The sequence below is a fragment of the Anomaloglossus baeobatrachus genome, chromosome 11 (assembly GCF_048569485.1).
Source record: "Anomaloglossus baeobatrachus isolate aAnoBae1 chromosome 11, aAnoBae1.hap1, whole genome shotgun sequence".
NCBI lineage: Eukaryota > Metazoa > Chordata > Amphibia > Anura > Aromobatidae > Anomaloglossus > Anomaloglossus baeobatrachus.
Window position 1 is genome coordinate 81,683,285 of NC_134363.1, and position 26,853 is coordinate 81,710,137.

Here is a 26,853-nt window from a genome sequence, read left to right on the forward strand (position 1 = left end):
CCCTGTGACCACTAACATCCAGGACTTCCTGCAGGCATTTAGAAACACCTTTGACGAACCCGGATGTGCCGCCGCATCCGCCTCATCACTCCTCAGGCTACGTCAGGGGACCATGACGGTGGGGCAGTATGCCATCCGCTTCCGCACTTTGGCCTCAGAATTGGGGTGGAACAATGAAGCCCTCACCGCCGCCTTCTGGGAAGGACTCTCCAGCCGTATTAAGGACGAGCTGGCAGGCCGCGATGTTCCTTCCACCCTGGATGCCCTGATCGCACTAGCCACCCGCGTGGACCTCAGATTCCAGGAACGATCCAAAGAGGTGTCCCGTGAGAGACGTCCGATATGGCATTCCTCTCCTCCGCAGAAGCCCGCCGTACTTCAGTCAGCGTCGTCTGGTGTCTCTGTCCACGAGCCCATGCAGATTGACCGTTTGCGGCAGTCCGAACAACGCCGAGCAGAACGGCTCGCCAAGGGCCTCTGCTTCTACTGCGGAGAGGGCACACACCTTCTACGTTCCTGTCCAGAGAGGCTGGGAAACTCCAAAGCCTAGGGTTGGTAGGAGAGGCCACCCTAGGAGCTGGGACTCTCTCAGACCCGGTTACGTGGACTGTTCAAGTGACAACGGGAGAGACGCGGTTCACGGCCGAGGCGTACCTCGATTCCGGGGCAGCAGGCAATTTCATCCAGCAGGCCACGGTGGACAAGTACCAGGTGCCTGTTACTCCACTCGACAAACCCCTCGTGATTGCCTCTGTAGATGGGAGACCCCTCTCTGACAGCATCTCGTGGATCACCAAGTCGGTGGAACTACGTATCGGTGCCCTGCACACCGAGAACATCGCTCTCTACGTCCTCCCACACATGTCTCATCAAATGCTGCTGGGACTCCCCTGGTTACGGACACACGAACCGTCAGTCAGCTGGTGTACTGGTGAAATCACCCGATGGGGCTTCTCTTGCCACGAGAACTGTCTGAAGACTATACAGCCCATCCGACGACCTCCGGTTCCGGAGTCCCTACCGGGACTGCCCTCGGCCTATTGGTCCTTCGCGGACGTCTTTGATAAAAAGGAGTCAGAGGTACTTCCGCCACATCGTCGTTATGACTGTGCCATCGACCTACTCCCGGGAACTACACCACCTCGAGGACGGATATATCCGCTGTCTCCTGCTGAAACAAGGGCCATGTCTGCCTACATCACGGAGAACCTGGCAAGGGGATTCATTCGGAGATCCTCCTCTCCTTCGGGAGCAGGCTTCTTCTTCGTTAAGAAGAAAAAGGGCGACCTACGCCCATGCATTGACTACCGGGGATTGAACCAAATCACCGTGAAAAATAAATACCCCCTGCCGCTCATCCCCGAATTGTTTGATCGGCTTAGAGGATCTCGTGTGTTTACCAAGTTGGATCTTTGGGGTGCCTACAACCTGGTCCGCATCCGCTCTGGGGACGAATGGAAGACCGCATTCAATACTCGCGATGGGTACTATGAATACTGTGTAATGCCCTTCGGCCTGTGTAACGCACCAGCAGTCTTTCAGGAATTGGTGAACGACGTGTTCCGGGACCTTCTCTACGTCTGTGTGGTGGTGTATCTTGATGATATCCTGGTCTTCTCTCCGGACCTCCAGACCCACAGAGAGAACGTGCAGCTGGTACTACAAAGACTGAGAGAGAATCGTCTGTACGCCAAGTACGAGAAGTGTGTCTTCGAGCAGTCTTCTCTTCCCTTCCTGGGTTACGTAATCTCCGATACCGGCCTGCAGATGGACCCGGAGAAGGTCTCTTCCATTCTCAACTGGCCCCCTCCTTCCGGACTGAAGGCAATCCAACGCTTTCTGGGATTCTCAAACTATTACCGTCAGTTCATCCCTCAATTCTCTGCTCTGACTGCACCTCTCTCCGCCTTGAAAAAGAAGGGGGATAATCCAAAGGACTGGTCACCTGCGGCCGACGCCGCGTTTGGCTCCCTGAAACAGGCATTTGCTTCTTCCCCTGTGCTCCACCGTCCTGAGTTAAACCGAGAGTTCACCTTGGAGGTGGATGCCTCCTCTTCGGGAGCCGGAGCAGTGCTCATGCAGAAGTCCTCCTCCAGGAAGATGGTTACTTGCGGTTTCTACTCCAAGAGCTTCTCAGCGCCTGAACGCAACTACACCATCGGTGACCGAGAGCTATTGGCAGTCAAACTGGCTCTGGAGGAATGGCGCTACCTTCTGGAGGGAGCAGTGTACCCCGTGATCATTTACACGGACCACAAGAACCTGGAATACCTGCGGTCCGCTCAACGACTGAACCCACGGCAAGCCAGGTGGTCCTTGTTCTTTGCCAGGTTAGATTTTCAGCTCCATTTTCGACCCGCGGACAAGAATGTACGAGCAGATGCCTTGTCCAGGTCATTCATGCTCATGGAGCAGGAGGAGGAGACATCCCAGACCATCATCTGCCCTAGTAAAATCATTCCGGTGGCCCCTGTCACCCTGGCCCAGATACCGCCCGGGAAGACCTATGTCTCTGAGACTGACAGGCAAAAGGTGTTGCACTGGGGCCATGCCTCGAAAATAGCCGGCCATGCTGGTCAGAAGAAAACATGGAGTACAATTGTACGTCACTACTGGTGGCCATCCCTTTGCACGGACGTCGCTTCTTTTGTCTCAGCCTGCACCTCTTGTGCCAGGAACAAGACGCCCAAACACCTGCCATATGGTCGTCTTCTGCCTCTGCCTATACCCTCCGTTCCGTGGCAACACATTGCAATGGACTTTATTACGGACTTGCCCCTGTCCTCCGGACACACAGTCATATGGGTCGTGGTGGATCGGTTCTCCAAAATGGCTCATTTCGTCCCTATGGCTGGACTGCCCTCTGCCCAGGAACTCGCTGACGCTTACATACAGCACATCTTCCGGTTGCATGGCTTTCCATCTCACATTGTGTCCGACAGAGGAACTCAGTTTACCTCCCGCTTCTGGAGGGCCCTCTGCAAACATCTGGGAGTGACTCTGGACTTTTCTTCAGCCTACCATCCTCAGTCGAATGGCCAAGTGGAACGAGTCAATCAGATCCTGACCTCCTTCTTACGTCACTACGTTAACGCCCATCACGATGACTAGTCCACGCTTCTTCCTTGGGCTGAATTCTCCCATAACCACCACGTCAGTGAGTCCTCCTCCAGCTCTCCCTTGCACGTCATTTACGGACTTCAGCCTACCGTCCCTTTACCTGTATCCTCTTCCTCGGATGTCCCTGCTGCTGATGCTGTAGTCCGTGACTTTACGACAATTTGGGACTCTGTCAAGACGTCCCTTGGACGTGCTTCCCTGCGGATGAAGAGACACGCAGACAAGAGGCGTCTGGATCCTCCGTGTTTCTCTCCAGGAGATCTGGTCTGGCTTGCTTCCAAGTACGTCCGATTGAAGCTACCATCATACAAGCTGGGTCCTCGCTACATCGGGCCGTTTAAAGTCCTCAGCAAAATAAATGAGGTCTCCTACAATCTGCAGCTCCCGGCCACGATGAGAATACCCAACTCCTTCCATGTCTCCCTGCTCAAGCCGGTTGTCCTTGGTCCCTTCTCCGCTGCTGCCAGTTCTGCTCCTCCTCCTATTGCTGATGATGACATCTATGCGGTAAGGGATATCGTGGCCATGAAAACCGTACGGGGCCGACAGTTCTTCCTGGTGGACTGGGCAGGGTATGGTCCTGAGGATAGGTCCTGGGAACCCCAGGAGAATGTGGGTACTGCCCTGATACGTGCCTTCATGTCCCGGTTGCGGGGAGGGGGGCGTGGGGGAGGGGGTACTGTCACGCTCCCCGGGTCCCCTGCCACTCTCTCCAGCTCCCCTGCCTTGCTCCCCGGCTCCCCTGCCTCGCTCCCCGGCTCCCCTGCCTCGCTCCCCGGCTCCTCTGCCAGGCGTCCCCCGCTCCACAGCCTCCAGGCCCCATCACCTGCGGTCCCCAGGCGGCCCGGTCCCCGCTCCTGGCGCCCGTCGGCAGCTCTGCTCCAGCCCGGCTCTCCTGCCTCCTGCTCACCGCTCCTTGCTGTGACTTCTGGCACCCGGGCCTCGCGCATGCGCATTAGGGCGCGCGCGCGGTCATTGACCCTCTCTTAAAGGGCCAGTGTCCTCCAACAGGATATTGAAGAATCAGGTACAGGGTGTATAGGGGGATCCTTTCCAAGTGGGCGTGGCCTGTTCTTCGTGTTTTGCTAAGCTAGGAGTCAGGTCTCCTTGTGTTTTGTGGTATACTTACCTATCTCTCTCCTAGAGCCGCTCCTGCCTCGCCAACCGGTTCTGACGATACCCGAACCCCGAACGGTGACGGTCTGCCATCCCGTCAAGTTAATACCATCTCCGATCCCTGTGGTGACCCGTCTTCTCGCTCCGTCGGTTCCGGACTCTGCCTGACGTCATCTCGGCCTCCGAACCTGAGCTCCGTCACCCGGACTACCTTCAGTGACTCTGTGGTCCCAGGGACTTCTACACTCCTCTGAACGGACTGTCCTGCTACCTGTAGTGCTCCGGCTACCGGGCACCTTGCCCTCGGTGAGGTGTTCAGCCCAGTGGATCCACCTCCTGGGTCTGCCCATCCACCTGGCCCTAACAGGTATCTAAAGGCTGCTTTACACGAGTCGATCTATTGTGCGATGCATCGTTCGGGTCACGGTTTTCGTGACGCACTTCCACCGTTCGTAACGACATCTTTGCATGTGTCACCTCCGGGCGATTCCAAACGATCAATAATCGTTATAAAATTGGCCATCGTGTACTCGTCGTTTATTTCCATAACGTCGTTTATTTTTGGCTTTCAGAACGACACATTGATAAGTGTGACTCCTTTTCATCATCCTTCGTCGTTTTTTGAAACGTCATCAGCGTCCAGGGCGTAGTTGCTATTTTAAATAGACACGCCTAATATGTTGTGATTGGTTGTAGCTGATGCGTTTTGATTTGCTAATCATGAATTAAAAGCCAGAGCTAGTGTTCTGAATTTCATCCAGTCTGGGTAGCCTTGGCGCAGTGTGTATAATAGTACAGTGTTACTTATTTGTTTTTGTTTTTTACGGGATTCCTCTGCTTTTGTCCTTTTGCAACCGTATTTGTGGTAAGTTTTATTTTAGCCCCTTTTTTTTTTTTTTGTAAAACAACATAAAATGTCAATATCAATTGAATAAAGGTAAAAAAATTTACAAAAATAAGGAAAACATTTTTCCTAACCAAAAAAGAATTTAAACAATATTGAAACCTAACATTAAACAAACCAACCCAAAAAAAAATTAACCTTTAACAAGTATAACATTTTTATATAGTAAGGCTAAAGAGCATTTAAAAAAAAAATTAAAAAAAAGAAAAAACAAACCTTTGATGCAAGACAAACAAAATTCTCCAAGAGAAGGATGCCAGGAAAAAATGTTCGCAGATACAAGGGAAAAACGAGGCAACAAGGACGGACGCACGAGAGGCGATTTATATTAAAGCCAACCAATCAGCCAAAAAATAAAGACAGGAGTGTGCTGGAAAACAAGGTTCTGGGCGTGATAGATTATAGACAACATCACAGAGGGGTGTATAGTTTACATAAAAACGCCCCTACGAAAGACAGATTAACTAAAACAAAACATGTGTGAAGCCATTGGCATGGCTGCCATGGACAATCAATAAATCGCTGATCACTATTGGGTCGTTGATCAAAACAAAACATGTGACGCATAGACAACAACCTATGTGCGATCAAAAAAAAAAAAAAGACATGGGCGTGACGCATCGGATAAAAAAATCGCACGATCGGTCATCTCGTGTAAAGCAGGCTTAAGTTCCCAGCTAACTTGCCATGCCTGTGGAGAAGTGTAAATAAGAGCTAAGGTTACTTAACCTGGAAGTAAGGGTACTATAGGCCTGGTGGGTTGTGTATCTGTATGTGCAGTGTTGTACTGGTGGTAGTTACAGTCTAGTGCTGTATCTAATTGGATACATTAAGCTCCTTTTTGATAGATGGAATGGTAAGGTAGCAAAAAAGCTATGCAATTTTATCATAATTATGTATATTTTGAGCCTCATGTTCACTTATACAAAAAAAATTAAGCGGCAATAGATTTAAAGGGAAATTGTCAGCAGGATTTGGTTATGTAATCAGAGGACAGCATTACATAGTGCAAGAAAGCTTGATTCCAGGGATGTATCACTTACTGGGCTGTTGCTGTAGTTTTGATAGAATAACTGTTTTGTCTGATGTAGTTGTAGCAGTGTTAGGTTTTCTGCTCTGCGTATAACTCCGCTCACACCCCTTCCTGTGTTCAGTGGTGAGAGTGGGCTTACACAGATTAGCTGGTCAGGCCTGAACATGAGATGTAGCCCAGCAGTGTTCATCTCCTGCTGACAGAACACTGTATTAAACTACAATAAATAGCCTAATAAGTGATACATCCATGGAATCAGAATCTTGTGCTATATAATATGATACACTAAGATTAAACAGCAAAAACCTGCTGACAGATTCCTTTTAATATGCATATTATTTATGCATGATTCATGTCTAATTTATACAATGTTGGTTTATTCAGTCACTATCGGTTGAATACATTTCTCACTATACAGGTTCAGGAACATCTGTTGGATAAAAAAATTATCTAAACTAGCAGACACTAAAGGGCGCTTTACACGCTGCGACATCACTAGCAATGATCAGCAGAGAGCAGCCGCATGAAGGTCACTCCCACCTCGTTGCTGGAGGACGCAGGTACGCTGTTGTTCGTCGTTCCTGGGGTGTCACATGTAGCGATGTGTGCTGCCTCAGGGACGATGAACAACCTGCGTCCAAAATGAACAACGATATTTGGGAAATGAATGACGTGTCAACGATCAACGATTTGGTGAGTATTTCTGATCGTTAGCGGTCGCTCATAGGTGTCACACGCAACGATGTCCCTAACGAGGCCGGATGTGCGTCACGAATTCCGTCACCCCAACGACATCTCGTTAACGATGTCGTTGCGTGTAAAGCGGCCTTAAGGGTCCCTTTCATTTTAAACAAACAGAGTTTGGGCCCTCTGCACATTTATCCAATAGATAGCAATGCACAAGTGAGTAAATTGTTTAATATTACATAAGATATTAGGTAATACATGGAAGAAATTTAGAGAAAATGCTTTTACACGTACTGTGAGATCATCCAAGTTTGCTGGCAACACCTCTGGTTTCATATTAGCGTTTGTAGGTGAATTGGGTACTGGTGCCATAGCTGTACTAGAGGCAGATGAGAGATTTATGGTGGGTGCACCAGCTTGTGTAGTGCCAGTAAAGCTAATCACCTGTTCAGCTGAGATACTAAAAGAAATTGAGAAAAATAAAATTTGAATTCAATCATATATAGGAAATTGTAAATACACTTTCTGATCTCTTCATAAATGTCCTTATTTTTGTTAAAAAAAAATAAAAAAATACCTTGTTAGAGGGTGAACTGTTTGAACACAAAAGGTTTGGTTTTGCTGTTGGTTGAGGATCTGCAACTGGAGGAATATCTGTTGCTGTTGGAGCAACCGAGAATACGCTGCATCCATTGCAACCGGAGATCTGTCTGCCTTCTGGTCTGGTGGAATGTATTGATGATACTTGAGTTTCTTCACCTTGGGTTTAGAATCTTTGGGTTTTTTCTGCCTTTGGCTTTTGCCCATGTCAGATGATTTCACTGGAACCTTAATTAACAAAACCAATACAGTTCATATGTTTCAATATTATGTTTGTTAAAGCATAGTTCTCTTTTTAGTTCCCCTGGGTCAGTTATTAATACTGATATGCATATAACTACATGTACTTCTGTATATGTGGCGCTCACAATTAATAATAAATATTTGAGATGTTTTAACCCCTTCACGACCGAGGACGTACCGGTATGTCCAAAATCATGAAGGAGTGATCACTGCCAGTTGCTGCAGTGAGCCGGGGATGATCCCTGCACATGTCTGCAGATTTGTACAGCAGACATGTGTGGCTATCAGGTGCAGGTGGATCCACGAGCCACCCATCCCTGTTAATCCCTTAGATCGTCAAAATATGACAGCACTTTTTAAATGGCCGCGGCAGAGAAATTGCCTTTCCCCACCACCATTGGAGGCCCCATGATGCGATCACAGGGAGCCGATGGTTGCTATGGTAATGACGAATCATGTGATGACTCCTGTCACTATTATGACATAGTTCCTGTTAAAGCGGGCAGAGCAGCGGCTGAAATGCCCGATCTATCAAAATATGAAGTCAATTAATCTGGTCGGTAAATTACAAACGCCAAAATTATGTTTTTCGGTTGTTGCAAATGTTATGCAAAATGCAATAACAAGTGATCAAAAAGTAGAATCTGCACAAGAATGATACCATTAGCAACGTCAGTTTTAGATGCAAAAAATAAGCTATAATTGAGCCCCATATCTTGAAAAATGAGAACACTACGGGTCACAGAAAATTGCACAAAAAGTGCACCACTTTTCTGGGACAAACTACTTCTGAATTATTTTAACCTCTTACGTAAAAGTAAACCTATTCATGTTTAATATCTACAAACTCGTACCAGCCTTACACATCACACCGACACATCAGTTTTACCATATAGGGAATATATTGAATAAAGTATCTCAAAACTAATCGTGCAATCGCACTTTTTTGCAATTTTACCGCAGTTGGAATTTTTTGCAATTTTCTAGTAAAACTCATGGTTTTATTTAAAAGTACAACTCATTCCACAAAAAACAAGCCCTCATACAGCAAGATTGATGGAAGAATAAAAAGGTTACGACTTTCGGAAAAAGGGGAGCAACAAACAAAAGTGAAAAAACGAAAATCCCCAAGGGGTGAAGGGGTTAAAAATGTTATTTCCATGTTTTCATAATTTGCACATCAATAACATGTCTATAAATCCTGTGATTTTCATAATTTCAGAACTTTTTCTTTTTGGTGTTGCAATTTAAATGAGAAGTATTGTACATACTATATGTGCATTATACAGTCACTATACAATGTAGTCAAATATTGAATGCTCTTTTCAGACATAAGTATGTTACATTTATAACATAAAACAAAAATATATCACATCATGCCACCACTAAAATGTGAGTTTTCTAGAACACTTACCTTAGGAACTCCAGATGAAGCCTGTGCTGAATGATGGATAACTGCCCGATTGGTTGCCAATGGGTCAGCCTCCACAATAGCTCCTGCAATTGGCTGGTTCACATCAATTATTTGAGGAAGATCCAACTATGAAAATATGGCAGATATCATATTAACACTACTACTATATTTCATATTATGCTTATCAAAATGTGTCCATACTGTTTTTTCTGTTTGACAGTACAGTCATACCTGAAATGCATTGCTTGTGGGTGTTGGGGACAGGTTAACTGAAAGACCAGGAGAAGGAGCAAAGCGAGGTGAAGAAGAAGTGGATGAAGAAGAAGAAGAGTTGGTGATGTCATCATCAAAAGAAAAAGTACCAGAAGTTGAAGAGATCTGGACCTGATCTTTAAAAAGAGAATATGTATTATGTAAAGGAAAATTGGATAGGGTTCCCCTCATATTTTTGTTCTTCTGAAAAAGAATGTGCAGTATATGATACTGTTTTAGTGTTTAGAGAGTTAAGGGTACTTTACACACAATGATATCGCTAACGATATATCGTCGGGGTCACGGTGTTCGTGACGCACATCCGGCGCCGTTAGCGATATCGTTGTGGGTGACTAAAAGGAGCAACGATCAACGATCGCAAAAATGTCAAAAAAAAATCGCAGATCGTTGACATGCCGCTCCTTTTCATAATATCGTTGGTGGTGCATGCCACTGGTTGTTCGTCATTCCTGCGTCATCACACATCGCTATATGTGACACCGCAGGAACGACGAACATCTCCTTATCTGCATCCACCGGCAATGAGGAAGGAAGGAGGTGGGTGGCATGTTCCGGCCGCTCATCTCCGCCCCTCCTCTGCTATTGGGCGGCCACTTAGTGGCGCCGCTGTGACGCCAAACCAACTGCCCCCTTAAAGGAGAGATTGTTTGGTGTCTCCAGCTACATCGCTAAGCAGGTATGTGCGTGTGACGCTGCCGTAGCGATATTGTTCGCTACGGCAGCGATCACCCCCATGACGAAACAGCGACATGGGCGGGTGCTATCGCGCACGACATCGCTAGCGATAGCAGCGTGTAAAGCACCCTTTAGTGCCACAATACCATTATTTTTCACAAAGCAGAAACTGCATGCTTTATTATAAACATTTTTAAACTAAACTCAACATAACGTTTCTTTCTTGTAACCTTGTGTCTTTTTCATCTCTATCTGCTCCTCTATGCATCCAGCTTCACATTGCTGAATGAGCAGTATTATTTGCTAAATCTAGATTTCCAGGAGAACTTGCTTTTTTCAGTACACCAAACTCAAATCCCTCTTCTGATTAGCCAAACTGCTGATATTTGCATTAGGATTTCTCAAAGAGTAAAATTCGGCTATCCTCACACAGGTCTTTATTGGTGCGCTTTTGTTACGTCTTTTAGCTACGGCTTTGTCTTGGGTTTATGCAAATCTCATGCTAATAAGACGCTGCTTTTTACAGTATCAGCAGTCTATGAGATTTCTGAAATCTCATGCACACACTCACAAACACCTGCAGCTTTTTTCCTGACTGTTTCCTCAAATACCTGTATTTTTGCTGCAGATTTCAAAGAATGAGCATGTCAATTCTTTGCAGCGTTTTTTCAATGTTTTTTCATTGATGCAACCTATTTTGTAGAAAAAACACCGCAAATTTGCACCAAATCCACAGCAAAAACGCCACTAAAAAACGCACCAAAAACGCAAATGACTCACAGGAGATTTCATGCCACAAGATCAGGTTTTGGTCTGGAAAAAAACACACACCAAAAAAGCCATATGTGAACATACAGTAGCTTTATGTTTCACTTCCCTGTCTGCCCTTGTACAGACCATTACCGATTTTATATTTTCCTGTCTACATTATTTTGGCGCCTGTGTGGTTTTATTTCATTATTAGCCATTTGTAGCAGAAATCAAATTGAATGCATTTCTCGACAATGGATCTTGGAATTACTAGGCAGTGAACAGTTATGTTTGTTGTCCCCTGCTGAGATATTAGTGATTTAAAACTGCAAATGATAATCTCATGAAGCAAATGAAAGAGGATTATCTTCTGTCATATGGATCAGCAAAGCAGCAATTGGAATTTCACATCACTGATCTCTCAGCAGCAGGCAACAAACACGACTCTTCTCAGCCTCTCTCTCTTTATATACAATCCAATCCTGTGATTTATAACAGCTTTCAGTCATCTCTATACATAGTCCCATTCTGCAATATATGATGCTCTCAACCCGCTATACATAACTCTATCCTTTCAGTCCATTAGATATAACCACATCATTCAATATATCATTCCATTCCTCTACATAAAACCTCATTCTGCAGTATATTATTACTCTAAGCCCCCCTATATACAGCCCCATCTTGAACTATATTGTTTATCTATACACACTATAAAAAGCCGCATCCTGCAGTACAGTATGTCCCTCCTTTTCGCCCACTACACTTAAACATATGCTGTGATATATCACTTCTATCAGCCAATGTATATAGCCCTATTCTGAAGTCTATCATTCCACTCCTATTCATGCAGCCCCATGCTGCACTGAAGTATATCATTCCTCTAAACATCTTTTATACAGCCTGATGCAGCAATATACCATATTACTCCTCTCAAGCACCCCTATATACAGCCCCATCTTGCATTACATTGCTTCTATTGTCTACCAGCACATAGGGACATCGTTGCTGCCTTGGATCAGCTTTCTGCATAGTGATGCAGAGAGAGGCTCTTGCCCTTTTCAATATATCATCCCTATCAGAATCAGCTCAGTTCCAGACATGTCCCAGAGAAGACCTATGTTGGCAACAAATCAGCTGAGAGACACAGCATACCTATGATTGACTTAGAGCTTTGGAGCTGCGGGATGCTTACATTGGCAATTAGTTAGTAAATAAATCCTAAAGGGGCATCATTTGGGAGGTATGTGCAAACCAGGGCAGATTTATAATTTACTTATATTGGCACAACTGAGCAACTATTTGAGCAGGTTATTATAAGACCACATTCTGATTTTGTGAATAACCCTTTTAAGCTTAAACTATAGATAGCTTAATTCTCACGAGGCTGGTATGCAAACTGGATAAATGTCAGCCAATTCAGCAAATTTGTGCTGGATTGAACACATGGTCCTTGAATGGTAGGATAATTTCTAGTGAAGAGCAAGCATACTTGGTACTGCTTGGTACTCGATCGAGTATCGGGGTGCTCAGTACTTGATCGAGTATCATGGTGCTCTGGTGCTATGCTTGAGTCCTCCCCCTGGCATGTTTTAAGGCTATGTCTCAGCAAATAAACATGCGACAATTCCCTTTAAAATCATGGTAATACCGTAGCCATGTGATTGGCCGGCCACATTGCATCATCAGGTCTACATAATACCCTGTGATGCCATACTTCATGCATCATACCCTGGAAATTGTGTAGGGAAGGCTTCAGCTGGAGAAGGGATTGTGTATTAGAGCACGCTGACACGAACGTGAAAAATGGACGAGTGCAATGCGAGAAAATCTCGCATTGCACTCTGACCAATGTTAGTCAATGAGGGAGAGCAGTTAGTTAGCTTTTCTCGCATCCAGATTCTGGATGCGAGAAAAGTTGCAACATGCTGCGATTTTCTGCGAGAGCCGTATCACTCACACTTATCAAGTGAAAGGGTGTGAGAGAAACATCTCACTATACTCGGATGTTATCCCAGTGCAGTGCGATATACGCACAGGCTGACAATGGATGAGATTGGGGGATTAATCCCTCCTTCTCCTCCGCAGCGACCGCCCTCAGCTTCAAAGCTGTGACCCGATTGCAAGATCGTGTCACAGTTGCATGACACTCGGCTCATGCTCGCAGCAGAGCCTGAGCCGGGGGTCATTAGCATATCGCATCCGATGCTCTCACGTTCGTGTGAGTCCAGCCTTAGAGGGATTATTGTCTTAGAGTCCTTGCTGCTGCTGCTACATTAACTCAAAAGTCCTTTTCTGGGCTAATTTAAATATATTCTAATCTCTAGTAATACCTCTCTTAGCTGTATGTAGTATAGGAAGAGTTGCAGTAGAAAGAAAAGCTTGGCATTAGTCACATATAGACATAGATTTTCCTTAGTCCTTGCTGCTACATTAACCCAAAAGTCCTTTTCAGGTCTAATTCAAATGTATGTTATATTTTAACCCCTTCACCCTCAGATGATTTTTGTTTTTTGCTCCCCTTCTTCCGGGAGCCGTAATTTTTTTATTTTCCGTTCAATCACGCCATATGGGGCTTGATTTTTGCAGGATGAGTTGTACTTTTAAATAAAACTATGAGTTTTACCATATAGTGTACTGGAAAACAGCAAAAAAATTCCAAGTGCGGAAAAATTGCAAAAAAAAGTGTGATTGCACGATAGTTTTAGCGGTACTTTATTTACCGAGTTCAATAGTAAAACTGATGTGACAGTGCCATACCTCAGGTCGGTACAAGTTTGGAGGTACCAAACATGTACAGGTTTACTTTTATCTAAGTGGTTAAAAATATTCAGAAGTATGTCTCAAAAAAGTGGCGCAGTTTTTACGCCATTTCTGCAACCTGTAGCATTCTCACTTTACGGGATATGGGGCTCAGTGATGGCTTACTTTTCGTGTCTTGAGCTGACTTTTTTAATGGTACCATTTTTGCATAGATTCTACATTTTAATTGCCTGTTATTGCATTTTGTGCAAAAAAAAAATAATTTTGGCTGTTGGGATTTTTTTGCACTGTGTACCGATCAGATTAATTGATTTTATATTTTTGATAGATCAGGCATTTCTGAACTCGGCTATACCAAATATGGGTATGTTTTTTTTTAACCCTTTAATTTTTAATGGGGTGAATGTGGGGTGATTTGAACTTTTCATTTTTATTAGTTTTTAAAACTTTTTTTTTACTTTTTTTCCTTTTACTAGGACCCCTAGTGGGCTATAAGGGTCAGCAGGCTTTCTGTTGAAATGCTGCGTTTTTGTTACAGCTGCTGCTATCCCGGAGGTAACTGGAGCTACGTTATGATAGCAATAGGAGTCATCACATGACCCGTTGCTACCATGGCAACCTGTGATCGTGTCACGGGGCCTCGTATGAAAGGTGGAGATGCGTAAAGGCGCGTTCCCCACTGCAGCCATTTAAATTGCGCTGTCACATTTTTAAAATGCGATCTAAGGGGTTAACAGGTGCTGGTGGATCATGGATCCACCTCTACCTGCGAGGTACACATGTCTGCTGTTCAAATCATCAGACATGTGTGGGAATCACCATCAGCTCACCGCAGTTGCCGGTGGTGAAAACGCCTTCATAATTTAGGACATACTGGTACGTCCTAGGTCATGAAAGGGTTAATAATTCCCCTCTTGGCTGCGGAAGTATAGAGAGAGTTGCTGGAAAGGGATAGCGTGTTGGAGGCATCTTGGAAGGAATTATTGCCTTATAGACTTTGCTGCTGCTAAATTACCAAAAAAGTCATTTTCAGGGTTAATTCAAATGCAATCTGTTTTCTAGCAATACCACTCTTAGCCGCATGTAGTGTGGGGAGAGTTGCTTTAGAAGGGAAAGTTTGGCAATCGTGGCAAATAGACAGTCCTTGCTAGTGCATCGTTAACCCAAAAGTCTTTTAAAGGGCTAATTCAAATATATTCTATTCGCTAATAATACTACTCTTAGCTGCATACCTAATTTGAAATGTACAATGCATTATGTAAGGGATGGGGAAGTGGATGTGCCGCTCATGGTGGTGCACACAGAGGCCATGGGTCAGGGTAACCTGGGCCTGCTGTGGGAAAACAACAAACACATCAAGGTTCCCTCCACCTCCTATACTAGTTCCTGCACCTACTCCTCCTCCTCATCCCCATCTCCAAATTGTCGCCTATATCAGTCGTTGGCTGGAAGCACTGCCTCAGTGAAGCAGCAACAGACTCTGTTGAAACTCACATTTATATTTGACAAACAGCACATAGCCATAGAGTTGATGAAAGGTCTAACAGACCAGACAGATTTATGGATCTCGCCACTGAACCTACAATCAGGCATGGTCATGTGTGATAATAGCCATGACCTGGTGATGGCTCTGAAAGTTGGCAAGCTGCCACATGTGTACCACCCTGCGTTCGGCTACCGCCGAGCCGCTCGGATCCGGGCTCGTTGGTGGGTGGCTCGAGCGTCTCCGGACCCGGGGTCACTTTGCTCTGAAAGGGTGCTGGCGCTACTTAGGGGGGTGGTAGGTAGGTGTACGGCCGGAGCCGTGTTTCAGTTTGTGACGCCACCCATGGGTTGTGGTGAAGGTGGACACCACCGCTGCAGTTACTGGGCACCCGGGGCAGATGGTGATGCAGCAGAATGTTAACCCCTCCGTGGGCAGGGGTGGTGGCCCGGGACCCGTTGGGGAGCGCTGGGCGGTGCAGGGCGGTGCGCGGCCGGACGGCACTGTTGTACTCACAGTTATTGACACACACAAGTTTCTGGTAAACAAAGTTGATGGTGGTCGGTGCCCGCAGTCGGCTGCGTCTGGTCCCCCACCCAGTTCGGTGGTCTTGGACTTTCTCCTGCACCGTGTAGTGTATTTGGACTGCCTGTGCTTCAGCGACGGGAGTCCGCTCCCCAGCTTTGTATATGTTGGAGGATCCCGTTTGCCCGCAGAGGCTGGCCCGTGGGATCTCTCTGCCTGTGCGGTGGCTTTTTATCCCCCTCGGTGGGCTGTTGTCTTCAGTCGGGACTTGGGTGGGAAAGGACCTATAGTCCAGACCGCAATCAGTCAATTTAACTTAGTCCAGTGGCTTCTGGACCTCGTTTCAGGGTCTAAGTACCTCCTTGTGCTCCGGTTTCCGAGTGGGTTCCCCGGGTCAGTACCGGCAGGCCACTACCCTGTCCCGGTCCACCACAGTTCCACCGAGCCGTCTTCCCAGCTCCTGCAGGCTAGGCCACAGTCTTCCTCCTAGCCAAAGGTGCTTGGGCTACAACCCCGGCACCTGTCAGACTTCTCTCACTCCAAACTCCAACTTCACTCTCTAATCTCTACACTCCTCTACTTTCCCGCCTCTGGCTCTCTGAACTCTTAGGAGGGCATGGCCAACCGCCTGCCTGGCTCCGCCCCCTGGTGTGTCCATCAAGCTCAGAGGGCGGTGACTAGGGTTTATGGTTTGGCTGGTATTACTTAATAAGGGACTGGTGTTGTGCGGGGCGCTATCTGTGACTACCTGGCTAGTCCAGGGCATCACACTTGTACCGTGCCTGGCCCATGTGCTCAAATTGATGGTTCATCGCTTTCTGAAAATCTTCCCAGATTTGCTTGAGCTAGTTGTCAAGATACGCCACGTGTATACCCATTTATGCAAGCTATAGTGCAACTTCACCAACTGATCTGCAACCTGCCCATGCACTGGAACTCAACATTACATATGTTGGCAAGGCTTTGTGAGCAGCAGAAGGTGGTAGTTGAATACCAGCTACAACATACCCATTGGTATTCCAGACAGCTGCCACACATAAGAACCCACAAGTGACTATGGATGTCTGAAATCCGTCAGGTTCTCCAAAACATTGAGGAATCAAACAAGATAGTGAGCGGCAAAAACGCCATTATCAGTGTAACTATTCCACTTCGGAATTTACTGAAATGTTTACGGCTAACAATTAAAGAGAAATCTTTGCATGCTAACCAGGTGGAGTTTGAGGAAGAATGTAAACAGGGTGATACCAACCAGCCCAGCCTATTCTCATTTTCTCAGTACAGATTGTGTAATTTTTATTATAGCACCATTTATTCCATGGCACTTTACTTGTTAAAAAGGGGCATACATGTGTGCCACAGGGTATTACACCACTTATCAGGGTTAGTATCTATCCCAGGTTAGGAGGGGGTTAACTGCCGGTGCCTTCACAAAACCACACATATACAATAGTAAGGTGCTTTCCCACAGGGGGTTGGACTAGGGCAGGCAGGGTGATTAGCCATCACAAAGCATGGGACTTCCCCAGTCGCTAGTGTGGCGCCCTGGATTAGCCAGGTCGTCACAGGTAACACACACATACCCCCACCACCCTAGGCAGTTACATTAGCCAAACACAAAATCCTTGTTGCCTTCCTCCAGGGTCTGATGTCCACACCAGGTGGGGCGGAGCCAGGCGGTTGGCCCCACCCACTGAGGAGTTCACAGGCCTGGAGGCGGGAAAAGCAAGCAGTTTAGTCTTGGAGGTTGAAGTGAGAGGAGTGAAGTGGAGAGTGTCTGGGTTTGTGGCCCAGGCACTGACAGCAAGGTTGGCAGACGGTGGTGGCCGTCTGCAGGAGTGGTGGATCAACGCGGAACCGTAGGACCGGGGTCGGGCGGTGGCCCGCCGATACTGACCGGGCAGCGAAGTGAAGCTAGCACACACAGGCATGGCCATCGGACCCCGACTAGGCTTGGAGTCGCCGTCAACAGTCAACTCCGAGTGTGACAGGAACCCCAGGGGTTTCCTAACAACCAAAGACCCGTTAGAAGGCAACCGTCCGCACCGTGAGGGTATACAGCTACCGACAAAGGCTAGAGACCCAAGGGCCAGCAACTGCGGGCAAACGGGCTCCTCCGGCATCCATACACCGGGGAGCAGACTACCGTTGGGAACCCATCATAGTCAAGACAGTACACATAGGTGCAGGGAAAGACAGCCGCCATCACCTGTCCGGGGAGAGACACTGCAGACGGCTGCGGGATCCGTCCATCCAGCCATTTGGTTTACCGGAGACTTTGTGACTTTCTGTCTGAGTGAGTACATCCGTGCCATCCGGCACCGCGCCACGCTGTCCCTGCAACCCTGCACCTCACCGACTCTGCCTCCCCGTCACACCACCGGGCCCCGGGACCACCGACCCCTACCCACGGAGGGGGAAAACAACATGCCAGCTGCTCCCTACCATCGCTCCCGAGATCCCCGTCACCAGCAGCGGTGGTGCCCACCTTCACCACAACCCGTGGTTGGTGTCACGGACTAAATCCCTAAACAAACCACCCCCCTTTTCAGTCACGGGCGAGGAGCGCCGCTCGAGTCCCTGGATCCGGCCCACCACTCGAGCCACCGAGCAGCAGCAGCGCCGGACCCGAGCGTTAGCGAGCGCAGCGCCCCGCCGCCCACGACACTAGGACAACCACTGGGGGCAGGCACCACTTGGGGTAGAAGTAGGCGCAACCATCTCACAACAGCAGACCTTTCCCGGGCACAGCTTGGGATAACATCTCGCACAGACAATGGGAGTTTAGTGTTTCTCTCTCTTCGTGGGACCCGTGGCTTGGAGCTGGAGGCTTGACCTGGGTTCCAGATAGCAACCGAGGGACACTTTACTAGAAAGACTTTCATGGGCATCGGCGGTAATCGCCGATTATTCGTGAATGGCTGGAGCCCATCGTGGCAGAGATCGGTACTCTGTGGCAGCGCCTGAACCACCTGTGAGTAAAAGACCCTGAACTGCAGCCCCTGCCTCTTTACCAGTGCCGTCGCCCAGCGCTGCGGCGCCAATGGGGACTACCACCACCCCCGTCCGTCCTCCATCCTCCTCCATGGGGTAACCCCGCTCTGCCTGTCGGGAGCGACACCATCCCGGCTGCAACCTTCACCATCAGCCCCAGAGAGCAGTACCCTCAGCGGGATGGGCCGCGTACCACAGGTGGTGTCACGATCATAAAAGACTTTCCCTAACCGTCACTACAACCCCCATCCTCCATCGTGCCTCCCGTCCACTGCCTTTCCTCCCCTCCTGTACGTCTTTTGGTCACAAAACCAGGCCAGGCCAGCCCATGATGACACAGAGGATCTGCACCCCCGGCCCGGTGACGTGTCGGGTGAAAACCCCTCAACCCCGGGGTGTTATATTTGGCATCACAAACAGGATACTCGTACCCGCAACAACCGGGTACTGTGCGCCTATTGAACTTTCTGTTTATGGACTGTGTGTGGTGTATTAGAAAAATCAGTAGACGTCATTGTTCACAAAGAGCGGTAAAAAAGAGGTGAGTTTTCGTGGGCGGAGCCCAGATAAGCATTGCAAAGAGAGCCAGGAAAGTGCCAGGAAAATTACCAGGAAACCCTGTGTCTTCAGCCAAGAGCGGGAACTGTTTTCCAGGATAGACTGTACAGCTTATTTGAACTGCAACTCCAGATTTTGGAACTGAGTAAAAGCATGGCTATTCTGATCAAGGTAATGCAGACCGAACCAGGGACTCAGCAACTGGAATCCATTGAACTGGCTTCTGGTGCTGATGACCTTCTGACCTTCCCTGGTGATAAAGCGGCAAGAACCCGTTGTCCCAAGTTCCTGATCGGTATACTACACATGGGCAGCCCATCTGTCGCCGTTGTGATAAAGCAGGACATTTTGCAAAGGGCTGTCCCATGAGTGTCCAGAACAAAGGGGCTGGGACCAGTTCCCTGGTACAGCCATCTCCAGAAGCAGCAGTAAAGGAAGAGTAATAGTAAATGTTTTCTTGCATAAGAAAAAGTTAAACTTAATGTTGATATACAATGCTGCACTTTGAAAAATTGATATGACCTGCTGACCTGTCTGAAAAAAAAATTCAAATGTTTGAAATGTTTTATTTGCTGTGGCTCCCAAAAAGGGAAGCAATGTTGTTTGGTTTAATGCATAACAAAATACGGTGATTCCTGTAAAACTTTGCAGCTCCGAAGTGCTGCCATTTGCCACTGGGGAAAGTGGTGCCCCTGGGGTTCAGGCGCCACAAGGTATTACACCACTTTTCAGGGGTAATATCTATCCTGGGTTAGGAGGGGGTTAACTGTCGGTGCCATCACAAAACCACACATATACAACAGTAAGGTGCTTTCCCCCAGAGGTTTGGACTAGGGCAGACAGGGTGGTTAGCCATCACAAAGCATGGGACTTCCCCAGTCGCTAGGACAACCACTGGGGGTGGACACCACTTTGGGTAGAAGTAGGTGCAACCTTCTCACTACCACAGACCTTTCCTGGGCAAAGCTTGAGATAACATCTCGCACAGACAATGGGAGTTTGGTGTGTCTCTTTCTTTGTAGGACCCATGGCTTGGAGCTGGAGACGGTGTTAGGCATTGGGTTGTTTCTGGTTCTGAAGCTGAGTCCAGGGCAGCTTTGGCTCCAATGGTCTCCCATTCAGTTTTGGCCACCAGAACAGCTACTTAGCTTCTCTGTTAAACCCATCACCCAGCCTGGACAAGTGATATCCAGGATCTTAGTGGAGAATTTGTTCCTGACAGCATAGTGAATGCTGTGGAGCATGCTCAGTTGTGGAAAACAAGGTCTCCAGAGTTTGTCTGAAATTCGCGGCACTGAGCATGTCCGTGACGTGGCGGGTCATGATTGGTGGTCTAGCATCAGCAGACCTGTCGATGTGTCACCATCTTATTGGCCGGCGGGTGACATTATCGGTGATGCGGCTGGGGCGTGGCTTAGCCTTTAAATAGTGCAGCTACAAGCATGGCAGTGTGCTCTGATCATCCTTTGTTTGCTGGTAAATGTGTGTGGACGCCCGCCATCTTGGCTCCACGTGCACATCTGCTATTAGCTTCTGCTATACCGTGACCTGTAGTCCTGTGAGAGGGTTACTCCACAACTAGTGCAGGTCGCTTAGGTAGATTCTGTGCTCACCGCTGCCTGATTCCTTTGAGAGGATTACTCCACAACTAGTTCAGGCAGCTTAGGCAGGTGCTCTGCAAGACTGCAGACTGGCTTCGGCGAGAGGGTTACTTCGCAACTAGAGCAGACTGCTAGGCAGGTATCGCACGCACCACTACCCAGATAGTGAGGGTTACTCCACTTTCCAGTGGTTCACCTGTGTGGGAACACATATAGCAAGGTGTTCTTTTGCCTACGTTTCTTCATTCCCCTACTGCGTAGCCTCTGTGAGTACCAACAGAGGTTACAGAGACTCTGTTAATTTGCATATCCCCTGTGCCGCTAACAGGGGTTATTGCCAGTTTTCCCTCTTTCCTGTGGGGTGTAACACAGGGAGTGCTAGGGTATATTAGTTATAACTTTTGTCGCTAGATCTGCCTTGCTCTTTGGGTTTTTTAGCAGCAGCTATCTCGCTGCACTGTGGATCCCAGGCTACGTTTGCAAATCCAGTTATTAATTTTATTTGCAAAACCGTCAGCCATCATAACACTCGGCTCGGGTTCCGGATAGCAACCGAGGGACACCTCACTAGAAAGACTTTCATGGGCACCGGCAGTGACTGCCGACTTTCCGGGATTAGCTGGAGCCCATCGTGGCATAGATCGGTACTCTGGGGCAGAGCCTGAACTACCTGTGAGTAAAAGACCTGGAGGCGCAGCCCCTGCCTCTGCCTCTCCTTTACCGATGCCGTCGCCCAGAGCTGTGGCACCAACGGCGACTACCACCACCCCCTTCACCATCAGTCCCGGAGAGCAGCACCCGCAGCGGCAGCCCATCCCTGGCCGCATAGCACAGGTGGCGTCACGATCTAAAAAACTTACCCAACTGTCACTACCACTCCCATTCACCATCCTTCCTCTCATCCACCACCTTCCCTCTCTCCTGTACGTCTCGGGGTCACGAAACTGAGCCAGGCCAGCCCGTGACAATGCAGATGATCTGCATCCCCAGCCCGGCGACGTGTCGGGTGGAAAACCCCTCGACCCCGCGGTGTTACACATGGATAAGTACAATAATTGTGAACATTTCAAGGCGCAGACTGGTACAGGAGAAGAGAGTACCCTGCCACGAGGGTTCACAGTCTAAAGGAAAGGGATTGAGGATACTGTAGGTGAGCATAGAGCGGATCATGCGATAATTTGGGGGACTGAGGGTTACTACAGGTTGTAGGTTTGTCGGAATATGTGGGTCTTCAGGTTCCTTTTGAAGGTTTGCACAATAGGGGAGAGTCTGATGTGTTGGTATAGAGAGTTCAAGAGTATGAGGGAGCCATGGGAAAAATCTTGTATGCGATTGTGAGAAGAAAAGATGAGAGGGGAGTAGACAATGAGGTCTTGTGGAGGAGGAGGAGGAACAGGATATGGTGGCCTGTGCTGCCTTGACACACCAAGAGCAATACCACAGAAGAAATGCTACCACAGGCCTCCTGTATCCTTTATTTCAGGTGCCCAACATCGTGGATCCTGGATCTACGGTATTGCTCAAGAGTGGGAGAAGAGAATTATGTTGACAATTCAACACAATGGGCAGCACTTTGAGCACATCCTTTAGTGGGTTACTGTCTTTGCTCCATGTCACAAACTTGTCAATAACTCGATAATGAATAAAGCTACGTTAAAAATGGGCACACTATTGTTTTTATTGTGCAATTATCTATGTTTTTGATGTGTCACATGACCCATTCCCATTGAAAAAAGTAAAGTGGAATTCAAAATGGCGGCTTTGCAGATGGCCGCCATGGGCGTCATCTGGCCTCAAATATTTTGCCCCTCTCATGTACTATTATGCCACAAATGGTAAGGTGATATCAGCAACCACTTCAATTTTATCAGGGTGTATCCATACTTATGGTCCACCCTGTATATATACCCGCAAGGTGTAAATGTTTTTGACCCCTTGCAAATAGTGCATAGGCTTTGCCAGTCTAGGAGTCCCACTCCTTCCAAAAAAAAAAAAAAAATGTTTTCTTAGGCCCTCTTCTACAACTCTTACAGACTGTATTGGAGTGCCTCCTTCTAATTGACAGCCTGTGCATATAGAGCATACGATTTACCCACCTAGTTATCCCACACCTTCCAAATGGAAAAACATTTACTGAGGCCCTCTTCTACATCTCTCCCAGGGTGTACTGGAGGGCTTCCATCTAATTTTTGACAGCTCTTGCACATACGTTTTACCAGTGTAGGAATCCCATGCCTTCCAAATGGTAAAAAAATGTTTTCAGAGGCCCTCCTCAACATCTCTTCCAGGGGGTATTGGAGTGCCTCCTTTACATTTTTACTAGGCCTTACTTGTACTTAGTGCATAGGCTTCACCACTGTAGGGCTCCCCCTCTTTTTAAAATCATGCAAAAAGTTAGTCTCAGGCCCTACTTGGCTTCCAGGGTATATTGCAATTCCTCTTTTAAATTAATATGATGAAATATGGTGAGAGATGGCTATCAAGTTTACGTTCATATGTTGCATTTCTGCTGCATTTTTTTGCTGTGTTTTTTCATGAGTGTTATGCAAATTAAAAGCTGATTTTTACAGTACCAGCAAAAGCTAAGAGATTTCATAAATGTAATACACACAATTTATTTTTGACCCACATCATTGATTTCAATGGGTGGAGAATGCAGCCTGTGACTACCTGGGCCCTGAACGTCTTGGGGCACACGTCTGGCAGCGGGATCAAGACACACACAAGCACTTTGTCACTTAAAGAATCTCGGTGATTTATTCACATCCTCATAAACCACGCAGTGTAATGGGCCACAGCCACTTTCCCGCAGGACAATGTCTCACTGTCTGTTTAAACTGCTGATTGTTCATACAGTTCATTCTCTGGCATCAGCCAGTATAGTCCCCTTTCTGGGGTGTTACCTGCCAGTAGGTTTGCAGGCTGTCAGTCTGCCTCCATCCAGTCCAGGGAGACTCTCACACTGGGCTCAACATCCCGGCCCATGGACACGTTCCAATTCCTCACAGCCTCAGTGGATTCTGCAGCTCCCTGACATTTCAGAGCCCTCACTAGCTCTGTATGCACAGGATCTCCTGCACATGTGCTCCAACCAAGATGGCTCCCACCAGCACACAGAGATCATGTGACAAACGACAGCTCCATTAAATCCCATGAGACACACCTACGTATGGGAGGTATGTGGATGGTCAGTCCCGCCCATCACTTCTGACCATCCCATGAACCCAGCCCTGAATGTGTACAACAATCCTCATGGAACTACAAGTCCCAGAGAAACATTCCAGGTTCAGATCACAGAGGATTTCCCCCTCTGTGACACATACCGGCCATCTACCACATTGCATCCTTACATATCCCCCCCCTCTGTTCCAACTTGTAGGGTGGAACACTCGACAACCTACAGTGACCCTGAGACAGGGCATTAGGGAAACCATACCCTACCAGTCGAATGGGCCCTCTACGAAAACTTGGAGTTTCTGCTCCTGACCGACCATCCGCCACTGTCACCAAACCCTCCTCAGTGAACCCTCTTCTCAGACACGTCCGCCGGTCCGACATATCGTTCCATAACTGTCTCCAACGGTCAGTGTGGTAGTGAGACACCCCATCAGTCAAAACTACCGTGCGGCCTGACTCCGCGCTAACCAGTCCACTAGAGGGGCTCTTGTCCAGGTACCTCACAACCGAGCCGACAGGAGATCTCCCACAACTAGACCCTGCACACTCTCTGTTTGCCAATCTACTATGGCCTCTTCTCTTATGACGTCTTAGGTCACCTTTCCATCTCCGCCTTTTCCCACCACCACTTTTGGCTATGGACCAGTCACTCCCTCCATCTTTTCTTTCAGATTTTGTCTTAGAGGGCTTGGACCCTTCAGAGTCTGTGCCATAGCCTGATTTATAGGTAGGTCTTCTATGACCTTGGCTCCTTTCCCTACAGGACCTACTTTCCTTGCCAGTGAAGGCAACACGTTCATCAGGTGGACCACACTTCTTCTCTGGGCCCTGGCCCGAAAGCGGTCGTGACCTCAAACTCACTTGACAAAGTGTCTCTGCAATCTTCTGTCTTTCAAGATCCATTTGCTTTAGTTCTTCCAGGTATCCCAGGCGGTATTCTAGGAGAACTCGTACGTTTTCAACACACTCCTTTGTTCCCGCCATGACACATGGAACCATACCAACTTCACAGGGTAACCTGGCTTTATGATAAACCTTAAGTCTTACTCTCGTCACACCGGATGTATCAACCATCTCCTGCATGACTCTTCCATTTCTGCCAATCAGTTTCTTGACAAGTTCTCTGGGCACTTGTGTGACCTCTTCCACAAAGTCCAACAGCCTTCGAGCTGTTTTCACTGCTTCTTCAGTTTTCCCATAGATTTGGAATGTTCCACTGTGCTCTTCTAATTCAATCGCTGTAATACCTGGAACCTGCCTGGCTTGCTGAATGTTACTTTTCAGCGCTCTTAATGCGAGCCCAATTAATGATTTCTTCACCACCACAACTTCCTGAAATTCTGCAGTGAGCTGCTTCATACACTCCAAGCGTCTGGTGTCTTCTTCCATCTGTGCCGAGATGAGCCATTTCGTGCGAAAACACTGCAGGTGCATGTCACTCAGGATAGCCACCCGCTTCTTTGTGACATTACTGGCAGAGCACACCACCAACCGACAAGTCTCTGGGGCAAAGTACACTTCACAGGCCCCTACAGCCTTCTTAAACGTCTCATGCATCGACTTATGGGCACAGGCTTTTCTTAGGTCTTCGGGCACATCTACCATGCATTTAAAGAATGGACCGGTTTCTTGACCTTCAAGGAAATTAGACCATTCCTTTGGTCTCTTGCATCTATCTTTTTCTCTCATGCACGGCTCCACCTCTTGAGTTACACACTCTTCCGGTTCAGCTCCAGCCTCAGAGCCTTTGGGTTTGCTACTCTTCTTAACCAAGACAATCTCTATGTCTTCCATCTTGGTCTTACCAGGCAGGTCACTCAGGCTATCAGTTCCTGATAAGACCTCTGGTCCAGACTTCACCTCATCAGAGACTCTTTTCACTTCTGCAGCACCAGCTGTCTCTTGGGTCTTCACTGCGTTACCTTCAACTTCCTTGCGGGTCTCTGCAGTGTCACATTCAGTCCTCTTTTTTTCTGCAAGGGTGTCACACCCTTCAGCGTGGTACTCTGTTCCTCTTAGACCTTTGGCCCCGTTTTCACCCTTCATCACCCCAACACTGGGTAATTTACCGGTCTGCTCACCATGACCTCTATGGATTTGTACTTCACCAACTTTCTCCAGGATTCCTTGTCCTGTATTACCCTCTAGGATTTCACCTCCCACAGTGCTCTTGTCCGACAGACCTTCTGCTTCATGCTTGGAATCTATAGGAGACACCACCATTACTGCTTTGGTTGGCTCATTTTTTGACATTTCACCCTGCTGATGTCTGTCGTTACAATGTGTCAGTTCAGTTTCTGATACCTCTTTCTTGTGTAGGACATCGCTGTCTGACTCTACCTTAGCAGTTGCTACTGGCAATGTGTTTTCCTCGACCAGGTACTTCACTTTCTCTGCACCCTCAGACGGGATACCTTGCACAAGCTTTTGGCGCTTATTACGTCTCCGGCGTCTGGAGGAGGTTTTACCCTTCTCAATTGTCTGTACCTCACTGCACTCTCTTGTCCTTTTATAAGAGTCAGTGTCCATTCTGGAGTCATCGTCACTCCCCCTGGCGTCCTGGACTATCATGTCCCCACTTAACCAGATATCTGCCTCCCTTTCTGGAGCTACCCCGTTTTTAACGGTCACACTATTGGTTATTCCCTTAGTCCCTATGTCACCAAGTTGGGTCCGTCCATTTTCTTTGGTCACCCCTAACTTAGGACAGTCAATTTTAGAAGGTACTATCTCCTCCTTACCACACATAACTCCACAACAAGGACCCCTTTTCACCTCCCAATGTGGTAGGGTTTCCTTTGGGCTGTTCTGGCTCTTACACAAGCAACCGTATACGTCCCCCTGCTTCCACAAGTGCACAAATAATTTAGAGTCCCAACCTATAATAATTGGGTGCAGTAAATCTGAGACTACACCAACATCATGAGAACCACTGTC

General features: G+C 47.7%; 1 protein-coding gene and 1 pseudogene across 1 annotated transcript in view; both read right to left on the minus strand.

The window, feature by feature from the left end:
- LOC142256875 (myocardin-like) overlaps positions 1 to 26,853 on the minus strand; it is a 190,415-nt gene that overhangs the window by 14,257 nt on the left and 149,305 nt on the right. Inside the window, exons 6-9 of the mRNA XM_075328824.1 lie at positions 9,349 to 9,506; positions 9,118 to 9,243; positions 7,438 to 7,688; positions 7,155 to 7,320 (exon numbers count right to left, since the gene is read on the minus strand). Coding sequence (XP_075184939.1) covers positions 7,155 to 7,320; positions 7,438 to 7,688; positions 9,118 to 9,243; positions 9,349 to 9,506 — 701 coding nt within the window. The remainder of the gene's footprint in view (positions 1 to 7,154; positions 7,321 to 7,437; positions 7,689 to 9,117; positions 9,244 to 9,348; positions 9,507 to 26,853) is intronic.
- Positions 20,982 to 26,139, minus strand: LOC142256670 (RNA-binding protein FXR1 pseudogene; annotated as a pseudogene).